The sequence below is a fragment of the Mustela erminea genome, chromosome 4, assembly GCF_009829155.1.
Source record: "Mustela erminea isolate mMusErm1 chromosome 4, mMusErm1.Pri, whole genome shotgun sequence".
NCBI classification, from domain to species: Eukaryota; Metazoa; Chordata; class Mammalia; order Carnivora; family Mustelidae; genus Mustela; species Mustela erminea.
In genome coordinates, this window is record NC_045617.1 from 99,856,424 (window position 1) to 99,869,983 (window position 13,560).

Consider the following 13,560-nt stretch of genomic DNA (forward strand, 5'->3'; position numbering starts at 1 on the left):
GTGAAATTTCATGAGAGGAAAGCAGAAGTAAATAGGATATTATAAAGGTTAAATTACCAAATACAAAGATTAAATTACCAAATTATTTTCTAAATTGTTAAATTCTAATGTATGTTTTAAGTACTTTCTGGTTCTTTCTCTTATACATTTTAAGTGTTAAATTTCTGTGACTGCACGGTCTCAGGTTTTCCCGATCTCTGTGCCTTTGTTAGTGCTCTGCTCGGAATGCTCTTCTTCAGTGCCGATGCCACCACCTCCATGAAGTCTACCCAGCTCTACAGTCACATCTGTGTCTCCATGCTCCCCTGACCCTTTCTCAGTTCACTTCTCTCAGACTGTTTGTCAGGACTGGGCTTTGTTGTGCAACTGTATATTCCCCTCACCTTGTCATCAGGGACTGATTTTATGTGTCTCTGTCCCAGACATTTGGGAATTCAGTGCCTTATTCAAAAGAAATGCTCCAAAAATGTCTGTTGCATTGAAAAAAAAATGTTGTGTTTTTTTGTTGTTGTTGTTTTTATGGTGTAGTTTAGGTACATAAATCCTCAGGCATTTCTTATGTGTCTGACTGCTTTCTTCTAGTGCCTCTGTGTAGTGAGTTCTGAGGGGCTGACGGTGCCAGCGCCACAGCCTCGTCTGGGTTGGTCCGAGCCCAGCGTCTCCTGAGGATCTCTGGGCAGCCCCAGACTGCCTCTCAGGCCAGCGAGCCCATCCTCTGGCTGTCCACCTGAGAGTGAGGTGGTGGTGTGGGCTGAGTCAGCACGTCCTGTTGGCAGAGGGTCAACAGTAGCACAGAGAGATAACACATCATTAGTCATGTTGACAGAAGGAAGGTCCTCTCCCCCTTGCCTCTGAGTGGAGGTGTTAATGAGGAGCAAAATGGCCAAGAGGCAGGAAGTGTTTCGGAAGCTGTGGGCTGGGCTGCCCACACCCTGCACACACTGGATAACCTGCCCTCGCCTCGGGAGAGTGGAATGAAGCCTCAGCTGCAGTTTTGGGAAAGTGAGAGTAGCAGCTCTTCACTGAGTGCCCACAGTTTTCCAGCTGCACTTGCAGGCACTTACACAGAATTTGTTCCGTCTTTGGGTTCAGCCTTATGTGGGGGACTTTTAAAAGGCCCATTTTACAGGTGAGAAAACCAAGTCAATGCCCAGGCCTAATGTCACTCATGTGGGAAATAACCTGATTGGGGTTAAACCCAGGTCTGCGAGACTCCAAAGGCTGATGTTCTTTGTGAGATGTTACTTTGGCAGATCTGGTCAGGTAGTGGCCTTGAGATCTTCATGCAGCTGCCGTGGCACTGAAGGCCCACTGCATTTTAGGCTCCGGGGAGGCAAAAGTGAATGCCAGTCTCTGTTTGGTGTTGGGTTTTAGTGATGGCATCCAAGCAGATGGTGATGAAGGCCCAGTTTTAGAGCTGGTGGCTAAAGGTTCCTGGTGGTGGAGGGCTGGAGAGACAACACAGCCAAGTGCTGTGGGAGGTGCACGAGGAAGAGTGTCAGAGGGCAGGCAGCAGCCCCATCATGGCTGGCTCTGAATGCCAGGTGAGGGAGCTTGGCTGTTGTTTTGTTGTCACCAGAGTTTAAGCCCAGGGGTGTCTTGTCAGACTTGAAGCAGATTGTGGATGGCTTTGCGGGGAACAAGACTGGAGATTGGGAGAATACTTTGGAGGCAAATAGGCGACTTGGTGACTGACCACATTGGAAATGGAGAGTCTGGTGGTTGCAGGGGTCAAGTATAATAGGGTAACAGTTGAGTTTTCAGCTTCAGTGACTGTGTACCTCTTACTGGATTTGAGGAATGAGGGAAAGGAAGCATGTTGATAAATGAGAGAGTGAGTCTGGTGGTTTTTTTCCTCAGGGAAAGATGAGATAGGGCAGTGGCTAGGTGAGAGGTGGGGGTTAAGCAGGGGGTGCCTGTGGGTGCTGGAAAGGGAGCTAATGAGCATTCCCTGGATTGGTGAGAATTTCTGGTGGTGCCAGCAGCCTTCATGATTTGTGTGTTTTTTGTTTTTTGTTTTTTTGTTTTCCCTCTAGCGTGCTCAACCATACCATTCCAGGATCAGAAAGGTAGATTGTAGGTGGCAGGATAGGAGGGAATGAGGCCACTGATGTTTCTGATGGAAAAGATATTTGTGATGCTGCGTAAGCAGAGAAAGAAGGGAATTTTTAAGCAAGAGGCTGATGGTCAGGAGAAAATAATGGAAATGAAGCCATGGGAGAGGTCATGGCCAGATCCAAAATACTGGAGTTGAATGTAGGGGAAAGGAAGCACCTCTGGGTGAGGTCAGGATTCCAGGGCGGTGACCCAGGAGAGGATGGTAATGTGCAGTGGGTGTGGAAGTCAGCGGGAGCTGCTAGGCTTGCTTGTTGGATGGGTCACCTCCATTAGGAGCCATGAGGCCAGACACCTGTGGCAGGCTCCTCTGGACAGTTTTTAGGTGGTGACATCTTATTCAACAGTTTTAAACATTCACTGTTTATCAGATGTACAGACTGGACTTGGGCTGTTTGTGCCCTCTGCTGTACAAACCCCTTGACATTCCTAGAACTGTGGCGGGAAGGAGGTGGGTGGGAGGTGTTTGTGAACCGAATCCCAGAGTCTAGGTAAATGCCTTACCTTCCTTTTTTCATTCCGTTTGTAGGATGGAGGTCTGAAAGATAAAGAACTAACTAGCTAATTAGTTTTTCAGTAGGAGCTAATAGGCGGTGATGGTAATCTGAAGCCTATGGCTCAAGTGAACTACAGATCGTGATAAAAAATCAGCTAGCTTCTTCCAAAACTCCTGCATCCTTTATTCTGTTCACTATTCTTGAACTCCTTTCTTTCTTTCTTTCTTTCTTTTTAAAGATTCTTTCTTTTTTTAAAGATTTTATTTATTTATTTGACAGAGATCACAAGTAGGCAGAGAGGCAGGTGGTGGGGGGGTTGTTGGGGGGGGCGGGGGGAGCCGGCTCCCTGCTGAGCAGAGAGCCCAATGCCAGGGGTTTAATCCCAGCATCCTGAGATCATGACCAGAGCCATAGGCAGAGGCTTTAAACCACTGAGCCACCCAGGTGCCCTGAACTCCTTTCTTTCTTGATTCATACCTTCTCTTTTGCTTGTTCATGGCATTTTCTTTCCTGCCCTTTTTTCTCTCATTTCTTCTTTCTGTATTTACTTCTCTATCTCCTCTTCATTTTCTTACAGGGATCAGGCCGAGTTAGTTGTTTAAAGTAATGGGTAGTTTTTGTTTTGTTTTATTTTGCTATTGATTCAGTAAAATTTTATATTTTCTTAATTTTTAAAATTTGTGAATTAATGAGTTGTGACTATAGACAGTGAAACTTAGGTATTTCACATCCAAATGCATGTTTTGCCCTTCAAATTAATCACTTCGTGGGTTTTACTCAAATTTCAAAGCACTGTTTGTCTGCAGACCACCTACATGTAGCTTCAGCCATCACCTGTGTTTGCGGATCTTTGTCCCTTTGATGGTGCGGTTAGTGTTGGGACAGGGTAAGTACTGGGTTCTTGAATAAGAATAAGGTTATGGATTGGCCTGGGCAAGATCATAGCTCTGTGTGAAAGGGAAGTGTGACCGTGAAGTAAGGCTACTGTGTTGGCTGTGCTGCTCAGCTGTGTGTCCCTGGGGGTGGGGGTGAGAGGTGCACAGATGTGCCTTTCAGCCCAGCTTTAAAGACTTTGCTTCCAGATACATTGTATCTGTTAAATGGCTTAACAGTTAAAATTTCCCATTTCCAAAGACATTTAGTTAGTCTTTTGGAGATGAATGTACAATTTCTCTTGGCCTCCGAAATACTAAAATAGCCTTTGGGACCTGCATTATTGTCACTGTGGACCTGCTGAACTCTGGAAACTCTAGGTTAAGAACCACTGGGGAATGGGTTTCCTAAGTGATGATTTTTTTAAAAAAAATTTATTTTAAGTAATTTTTAAGATTTTATTTTTAAGTAATCTTTATACCCAATGTGGGGCTCGAATTTGCAACCTTGAAGTCAGGAGTTGCATGCTCTACTGACTGAGCCAGCCTAAGTGATGATTTTAAAGAGTGCAAACACACACATACACACAGCCTGTTGCTAAACTTCACTATCTGTTAAAGAACCAGGCTGCTTCTCACTGGCAAATCGCTTGCGGGGGCCCCACAGTGGCTCATTTAGACTTGGTTCTTTATCAGAAGCAGCTAAGAGTTGTTTTTTTATTTTATTTTTAAAATATTTTATTTATTTATATGACAGAGAGAGAGAGAGACACAACAAGAAGGAACTTCTGTTGGTGGGTGGGAGCTGGAGAAGCAAGCTTCCCGCTGAGCAGAAAGCCCCATTTGGGGCTTGATCCCAGCACCCTGGGATCATGACCTGAGCCGAAGGCAGAGGCTTAACAACTGAGCCATCCAGGTGCCCCCAGGAGTTGTTTTAAAACATGGATGCTAGGGCTCTATCTCCAGAGATTTGGATTTATTACATCAGTGTGGGACCCCAGGAATCTGTAATGTTTGCAGGTGACCCAGGTGAATGATGTTGGGTGATCCTGTGTCCACAGAATGAGAAACGCTGGTGTAGTGGGCTTTGAGACTCAAGAGACTTAGTGTTACGTGATTTTGGAAAGATGGCAAAGTTACTTAACATCCGTGAGCCTCGGTTTTGTCACTGTTTGAGAATGAGAATGGTGATAGTACGAAGGGAGGGCATTATGAGGAGTGCACTTACAATACACAAAGCACCCAGCTCTGTTGGGCATAAACCGTGTTAATTACCTGTTGTTGGAAATAAAGGATCCCTATCCCTACTCTGAAGTTGGCATATTTGTCAGTGGGAGTATATAACTAACCCTTGAGGATAAGGATCGCATTTTGTGCTTTCTCCTGTGTTCTAGAGTCCAGTATTCTGTGGGGCACATGGGTGATGGCAGCCCCTTTGTTCTGCTTCATGCTGCTGTTTATGGCACAGCCTGTAATTCCAAGTTCATAACCTGAGATTTGCCTGTCTCTTGTTTTACACTGTACCTTAGGGCTTCTTCCTCCTACGTACTTGCGTGTACACACATATACCACTCCCTCCCCCAACATACACACACAGCTGAGAGTGTCCTCAGGAGCTGTTTCTGAGGCCTTGCTCAAGTCTCATCCTCTCCCCTCAGGTCACTGAAACATGGTGACGGTTGTCTGTAGACCTGCCCTGCCAAGGCACGGGGACTCTCCAGACCATACATTTGGCCTGTGCTTGTTCCACATACAGGGAAATGAATGTGTCAGTTTTCAATGGACAAATCTAGGTTAAATTCCCTTTCTCCTGTGACCACAGGAACGTGAAGACGGGGTGCCCTGTGCATAGTCAGTGGTCCCCATGAAATGTTTCCTCTTGGCCAACATGATCTTGATCTTCCGGAAAGACAGGCAGGCCACTTTTTACAACATGTTTTATTTTTATTTGTTTTTAATGCTAGCACTGAAAAATAATGCCTTGGTTTTGGCCCATGGTGCTGTCAAAACAAAACACTTCCTGTATCCCGATCTAAGCAGGTTTAACAAGTACCTAAGCATGTTGCTGCTTTTCGTTTTCATCTCCCCTTTGTAACTTTTGAAGTGGAACAACTCTGCATTCTTTTCTTGCTAATCATTTAAAATTTTAATTGAAAGTTCTGCTTTTATAACGTGAGTTCTTTTGGCAAATGCATGAAGGTGTGTCTAATGTAATTCAAGTTTCGAAGCAGTTTTAAAGTAAAAGAGGCTTTAGTCTTCATTGCCTTTGACGCTGGGCTATTAGATATTTTTAGCATGCAAATTATGGTGAGCATGGTACCAAAGGGCACTTTTTTTTCTTGTTTGGTATGGTTCCTCATTCTTGGGATGGTAATTATATTCAGGATAATTTAGCCTTGGACTACAAAATAGATGTTAGGTCTGTGTTCTTATTATATGGTAATGCTTCTGTTTGATACCTAACCAAAGATATAGACTTGTTTTAGGAATTGATCCCCATGATATCTCTCCCTGCAGGTCCTTGAATCTTAAGAAAGGAAACATGTGGGGAAGGAGAAATCAGAGATGGAAATTCTAAGTTCCTTGTGACTATAGAAATCTGTGAAAAGCCTTTTTATGTTCGTTTTGAATTACCAAAATCAAAGTAATGCTAAACTTGTTATTGCTTTTGAATATAGCTTTACTACAGTAGGATATATAAATAGCATATTACAGTTCCTTATTCCCAAGGATAAGATTTTTAAATGCTTTCAAGATTTTAAATATTTTCCAGGATACTTTGTAAACTAAATCTTTTCTTTGTAAATAACCTCATGCAGACTAGAGGGAAGGAGAAGGGACACAATGACACCTCTTCTTTCCTATTCCTGCACTACTTCTTGTGAATGCTTTCTCATGTGCCGGGCAATCTGACACAGCCTGAGTGTCCTCTAAAAATCCAGCTGTCTTCCTTTTTAAAAACATGGTAGCACATTAGTTAAGACAAAAAGAGATAGCCAGGATTTTAATTAATGCTTTAACTTTAAAGCTAAAAAAATTTCATTTGGGTTAACATTTTTGATACTGGCAATTGAATTTGGGGCGGGAGTGCCTTTTTTTTTTTTCTGGCCCTGACTGTGGGAGTGATATTGATGCCCATTTTGAAACTGACAAATACAGAAACATTTAAAGAGGCAGAAGAAAAAAGTCTCTTGTAAACCAGAGGTGGTGATTGTCTAACACCTCAGTTGCATGCCAGTTCCTGGCTCCCGAGCAAACCTAAAGTCGTCTTTCACCCTGAGCATCTAAGCTGCCACCTGGGCATTGCAGATGCCGCTCACAGGTCTTTATCTTTCCTGGACTCGGAGCTCCTTGAGGGAAGGGGCTGCTGTAATTTTTATATCCCTAAAATGTAGAGTAACGTAGGTATTCCAAAAGGATCATTTAAACCAAATTCCATTTATTTTAACTTAACAACATTTAGTTGCATGGAGTCAATACTGTAAGGACAATGCTTATTTTCTTTGAAATGTCTACTAATATTTTAAAGAGCATTTTATATCTTGAACCTGTAATACAGGCACATAGTAAAATATTAAGCCAATGCAGAAAGTGTGTGTAGTGGAAAGTGGGTATCCCTTCCCTTTTCCCTAGGCCTGTACTTCTCTTCAGACCAGAAAGCTGCTTTTCTATTACTTTGTATCTTTCCAGAGATAGTCGTGGATATACAAGCATTAATACAAATGATCTTTTAAAAGGCTGCCTCTGGGATGTAGGGCAATGGTGGATATATGAGTGAAATAGCCCTTTTGGAAGCCATTTCAGCAATATCTTTTAAAATTGAAAAATCAAGCCCAGCAATTCCATGGCATTCTGTTTTAAAAATAGAAATACCAGTGTGTCAAGATATATATGGAAGGATTTTTATTAATGCATTCCTGTGGTGGCGAAAGAACAAACAAACAAAAAATGAACAGGGGGGTTGGGGAGGAAGGAAAAGCAAATAAAATGAATGCTGTCAGGGAAATGGTTAAATAAATCATGATGCAAATGTGCCATGAGTCTTGTACAGTCCTTATAAAGATGAGGTAGAGCTTTATTCGTTAGTTGTCATGGAGGATCTTTCTCGATACATTGTTTTTTAAGAAAAGAAAGGTGTAGGTTGCTTTGCACAGTAACTCTTTTTAACAGAACAGTGATAAACTCTAAGTGACCATGTGTCTGCATGTTTATGTGTGATGTGATGAGCATGGAGAAAGAGAAGGGAGGAATCAGAAATACTTCCTAAATTGTTTCTTCCTTTTTGAACATGCCTTTGAATCTTTCCTGGTGGAGTCAGCATCGTGGTCATACAAGTGATTTGCCAGATTTACTTCCTTTCACTTCTAGGAAGTGGCAGTGGGTACTTTAGTCCTCATTTAATCCTATTTCATCAGTGTTCTTATGTTCTGAGGTCTGAGTCATTTGAGGCAGAGCATCAGAACTCACCTAGGGCAGCTAAAGGCTCTGTGCAGCACATGTGGGGTCTGAAGCCATCTGGGAGGACACAGACCCCGGCAGGGGCAGTGAGCAGCACCAGGGAGGACTCGCCAGCCAGCTGCACTGCCGGGCGGAGAGACTGGGGAAGAGGCAGCGGTGACCAGCTTGGGGAATGATCAGAGGCCAGGTTAAAGCCTTGGAAGATCAAAGGAAAGAATTGCTGAGAGCCGTAGAAGACGGAGGCAGTTAAGAGTCAGATGGTGACTGGGGTGTTGTGCTGGAAAAATGAGTTAGGTGGAAGTGCTGAGAAGATGAGGGTTAATAAGGCAAAAGCAGTTCGCAGAACTGATGTTCAGATAGCTTTTCCGGGTTTACGTCTCAGCACGCCCCTTTGTTGCCAGTCACGTTTATCTTCTTATCCTTCCCTGGATTTATGCTTCTGGCAGGAAGGAGTGGGAGGTGGATGTCATTCAGCGGGGCCTTGAAAAGTACTTGAAGAAATGGCGTCCCTGCCTTCTCTTCACAGAAGTGCCTGAATGATGACTGGAGTGGATATGAAGTAAGCTCTGGGGGAGAAGTCTAAATTGCTATTAGCAGAATCCTCAATATTTTAGGCCTGGATTGGGAAGGTACTTTATCTGTTCATGTATCTGTAAAGGAGTGCAAACCCTCCACTGCGTGGGCCAAAGAAATGTCAAGTCAGATGGAAGGGTGAGGTCAGTGGGGGCTCTGTGTGTTTGAAGGAATGTATGCCACTGTCCTCTCTGTCCTTGAGTCAGCCCTACCCCCACTTCCATCTAGTCTCATACTCAAAAAAAAAAAAAATTTTCCATTCCATTTAATTTACCTGGTTATGCTTTTATAGAGATGTTATTTTTTGCCAAAACTTTGTAGAATGTGATCCCCAGAGAAGATACACCAGCCCAGGGCAAAAAACTGTCACTTCTTTCAGTCTGGGCATAATATTTTTATGAATGTAGTCCTAAAGCATATAGATGCATATGTAGCTATTGGATTCATAGTGAGCTTATAGTTTAGTTAGTGTGTATACCTTTGGGTATACAACTCTTACACTCAACACTGAGCTTTCTAGGTAAAGCCATCCTCAAGTTTTGTTCATGCATGCTGATTTTGGGTCAATTATCCATCATTCTGTACAGAATTTTAGTCTCCTTGGATCCAGTTGTAAGACTGCTTTTCTCAGGGCTCAATTTAATCTTGTTAGATTAGCACATTGACTCTATAACTGCCTTTAAAGAGATCCTCTTCCATCTGATTTTTATACAACTTACTGACTCGTTTCAGGAACCCTGAAAGTGGAATAAAAGTGCCATCAAATGGAAAGAAGGTAGGAGCTGGAGACGGAACTGAGATGTCTCTTCTGCTGTGTGCTAGTTTTGACCTTCAGCAGATCGTCAGCTTCCTTGAACTTCCATCCCTATCCTCTTCCCTTGGTATAAAATGGGAAAATCTTTGTCTCACAAGCTTTTTATGAGGGTAAGGTGAGTCCATGTGTATAAAGCATGTAGTGCAGTTTTGCACATAGTAGGCACTCTGCTGATGAGTATCAGTGTCTTAAATTCATTAGTTAAAACCTGGGTCATAGCCCTGTAGTCGGTCCAACAGGTAGCTAATGAGCCCATTAGTCAGCATGCTTTGGGTTGACTTTGATTGTTGAACCAGCCTTGAGTCCCTCCATTTTATCCTTTGGCATTTTGTCTAGGACACAGTAAGAGGTGCATACTCAGACCTTGGTGCATTCCAGATGTTCTGTTGAGGGACTTAGGAAATTATTCTGATATAATATGCAAAAAAAAAAAAGGGCAAGACATTGAATTGTACATAGAGTACAATCACAGTTTGGTAAGAAGACAGTTTTAAAGTGAAATAGAAGTGAGTAGGGGAGAAAAGAACAAGGCAACACACTAGAAGGTCAATGCTATTATTACATAGAAGGATCTCCTTCAGGCTCTGTTGACTTACTTGATCTTCCGGTGTCAGAGCTTATCTTCTGTCATTTAGAGAACACTTAAGAATCTGTCACTTGCACCACGCTTTCTTTGAACAATTGAAAGCAAGTTATTTTTTTTCTTTACTTTGTAATAGTCAGAGTTCACTGCTGAGCTTTCACTATGGAAAATCATTTGTGTTAATGCTGTGCCTCACTTGAATGCCCTGTAGATTCTCACATGCCTGCCTCAGACACAAGAAACTCTCTAGCATTTGCTTTTTCTCTACAGGCAGAGGTGGATACAGCTCTCCTGGGCTCTAGCATGGGCACTTTGCCTTTGTGGGCCCCTTCCCCCATAAAATTATTATTGGTCATATTTTGTGTTTGTGATAGACAAATAAAATTCAGGCTGGATTCATTGTTACTTTATTCATTTTTTCCCTTTTCACCTTCAAAGACAATAAAGCGTTTTTGAGCACCCCTCCAAGTATCCTGGACTCTCAGCCCTATGCCTTCCATGCCTAAAGGCTGAGTCACCCGACTTGCCTTTGTACCTGTCACTCGCAGACTCCATTGTACCTGTCACTGAGAGCCCCCACTGCTCTTTGAGGGGCACACAATTTATGATGGTGGTACTGTTCTGTCTTGTATCTCCTCTACTCTGAGAATATGGGATGGTCTTGGTAACTATTTGAGAAATAATCTCTTGCTTTTTCCTTTTTAATACATTCTCTTTACTCCTTCTCAGGTTATTGTGCCTTGGTAACCTTTCCCAGATTCTATGCAGATTCGTGCCCTACTAAAGATGGCTGGAAAGGAGGTTTTTTTTCAGTTAACTGCTCTGGCCCATGTTATTAACACTGCATTGCAAGATTGACTTTGGAAACACGTCAAGGTTAATGCTCTGCTTTCTAATGCTAGGCTTTTTAAAAAATTTTAAAATATATATGGTTTATATGATTGTTTCCTTCCCTCCTCTTTTGAATGGGGCCAATCAAAAGTGCTTAGGCTTTGTCAGTGATTATTTTGAAATAAATTTATTACAGGAAATATAATTACCGCACTTGTCATGAATTGAAATACCACTTTCTCTTTGTTCCTACCCCAGCTGTATATTTCTAGGTCCTGTAAGAATAGCTCATCCACTGTTAAAATGTCAGGTGGCCAGTAAAGAGTACAGATCCTTGACAAGAAGAACATAGCAATCGAGGGAAGAAAATTGCAGAGGAGTTGGGGAGGATACAGCAATAGCAAAGGCTCCGATGCCAGAGAGAGACCAAAGAATGTGGTTAAAACTTGCCTCTTGAGTGTTCAAACAGATGGGCAACACTAAAATAAAGGCCCATGAAAAGCTAGAGAAAGCTCACTCATTCAAGTACACCCTTGGAATGGAAGAGGTCAAGGCAAAATCAGGTGAGGCTTATTCTATCAGTCTTTCCGTAGTCCGGAATGTTGTTGGTATTTCCATTATCCTCCTAAGTAATGACTTTGAGCAGTGAAAGCATGTCTTCCTCGAGGTTGCCAGGGAGGGCAAGTTTTCAGTGCTTGTAGGGTGGCCAGGCTGGTAGCCAGGTCCTACTAGATGCATGGACAGTGAAGCAGTTGGTTCACATTTTGATTGTGGTTCGCTCAGGATTACCAGACAAATGGCCTCCTCCCTGTGGCTGGCAAAGTATTGAGATCTCCTTGACTGTAACTGAATTCTCCTTCCATTTTTTCCATTCTGGGTTCTGGTACCATATGGTTCTTCATAATGCAACAGAACAATGGCTTCATGGGGAATACACTTCTCTGTGGTGTCTTGTTCTTGTAGACATTTAACCCACATGTATATTCCAGGGAGGTATGAACTCATTCCTATCTGTAGGGAAGGCTGAGCCCAGTTAGAGGGTGAGCCTTTTAGGTGCTAGAAGCGGTATTTGAGCAAACCCTATTATATGATGTGTCCTTTGGCTCTTCCAGCTCAGCCATCACAAAGACACGAAAATAGATTGGATGCTAGAATGCATCTCCCAAGTTCAGACTTTTAAGGTTTCCTGAACTCTCCATCTTCCCTGATCCTCATTACGATCAGAGTTAAAGCAGTGGTCATTTGTTCTCTGTCTGAGACATTTCGGCACTTCCCTCAGAAATGTCTCTCCCACTCTCAATGTTCTCATCTAGGAGGCTTATTTTTAAAATTTAAAAATGGGGGTGGTGCGCCTGGGTGGCTCAGTGGGATAAAGCCTCTGCCTTTCGACTCGGGTCATGATCCCAGGGTTCTGGGATCTAGCCCCGCATCTGGCTCTCTGCTCAGCAGGGAGCCCACTTTCCTTCCTCGCTCTCTGTCTGCCTCTCTCCCTACTTGTGATCTCTGTCAAATAAATAAATAAAATCTTTTAAAAAAAATTTAAAAATAGGACAAGGGGCTTCTGTTAGCATAGAAAATATTATTAATAAGAATCAATTAAAATTCCATATTTAAACATTCTTTATAACTCACAAGGAAGGATGCGAATCCTTCCATAAAGATTATATCGCAGCATTTGTCCTCATGAAAAAGCCAAGTCAATGATGCTGTCTTGCCACACTCTTTTCTCCCTCCGTCCAGTATTCAAGGAAAGTAGTGCTGTTTTTTTGCTACCTGACTTCGTCAGTGTTTCCTCTTTTTCTCCAAGGGATGTGACATCATGTTCTGACATGAGTTTTGGATGCTGTCTTCTGACCCCAGATAACCTGTAGATTGCTTTGCTGCTTCTTGCAAATACTGGACTTGGTACTAGGTAATTGTAGGCCAGAGTGCATATCACAAACTGTTATCTAAGAACCTTGGTAGATTTTGAGTGGGAGGAGGAGACTATGGTAGGGAAATAGTGATTGTAGAATCTTAGGGTCAGAAAGACACTTTCTAGATCAACTGTCCATCGGATTTATCAGTTTGCTTCGTAAAACCATACAAAGTAGTCCTCTGGGCTGTGCCTACACTGAGGGTTCACTGTATTCTCAGGACCCTGTCACATTTTAGCTCAGTTTATAGAGGGACATTTTTCTGACTTAAGTTTCCTGCCCCTGGGCCATACCAAACAAGTCTCATCCTTTGATGATCGTGTGACAAGCCTTTGAATATTTAGAGGCCATTTGACATTCCCTGCAAATCTTCTCTCCTGACCCACTTTCAGCTCTTCACAGGTTGTGACCAACTCTTATCACTAGCTTTGCTGTTCTGGTGACTCTGTACTGAGCATGGTCTGGTATCCTGGCAAGTACTCACTTTTGCCTGGCAACCATACATGGAGAAGATGTGTGAAGTTTTCCTTACACTTTTGATTTGTGTGGTTTTTAGGAACACTTCATGATAGTAGTAGGTTCCAAATCTTGAATATGTAATGGGGGAGGAATACACTTTGGTTGTAAAGTTTCATGGGTCTACACGGAGGAAGAAATGTTTGAAAAGTGACCAGGTTCTAAAATTTGGCTGCCTTGCCTTAAAAATATACTTATATAGGAGCCTGCTACTTTGGGCAGCTGGTCGGTCCTCTTAGGCCGTGGAATCTGGATGCCATGTTAGGCTCAACCTCTCTTATTCAGCGAACTCTCTCTACTGCTGCTGTTTTAAAAATTAACACTGGGAATTGGCAGACAAGTCTTTGGTGTGGAAAATAGGGAGTCTTATAAACATTATAGGTAT

At 42.7% G+C, this 13,560-nt stretch overlaps 1 protein-coding gene across 5 annotated transcripts in view; it reads left to right on the plus strand.

Moving 5' to 3' along the window:
- The window catches only part of LRRC1 (leucine rich repeat containing 1), a 132,834-nt gene that overhangs the window by 15,292 nt on the left and 103,982 nt on the right, over nucleotides 1-13,560 (plus strand). The window contains exon 2 of one of the 5 annotated variants that reach the window (XM_032340275.1): nucleotides 9,248-9,290. The exons of 3 other annotated variants lie outside the window; for them this stretch is intronic. In XM_032340275.1, coding sequence (XP_032196166.1) covers nucleotides 9,248-9,290 — 43 coding nt within the window. Of the gene's footprint in view, nucleotides 1-9,247; nucleotides 9,291-9,341; nucleotides 9,440-13,560 lie in introns of those variants that run through there. One more of the 5 variants, XM_032340279.1, reaches the window with a different exon arrangement.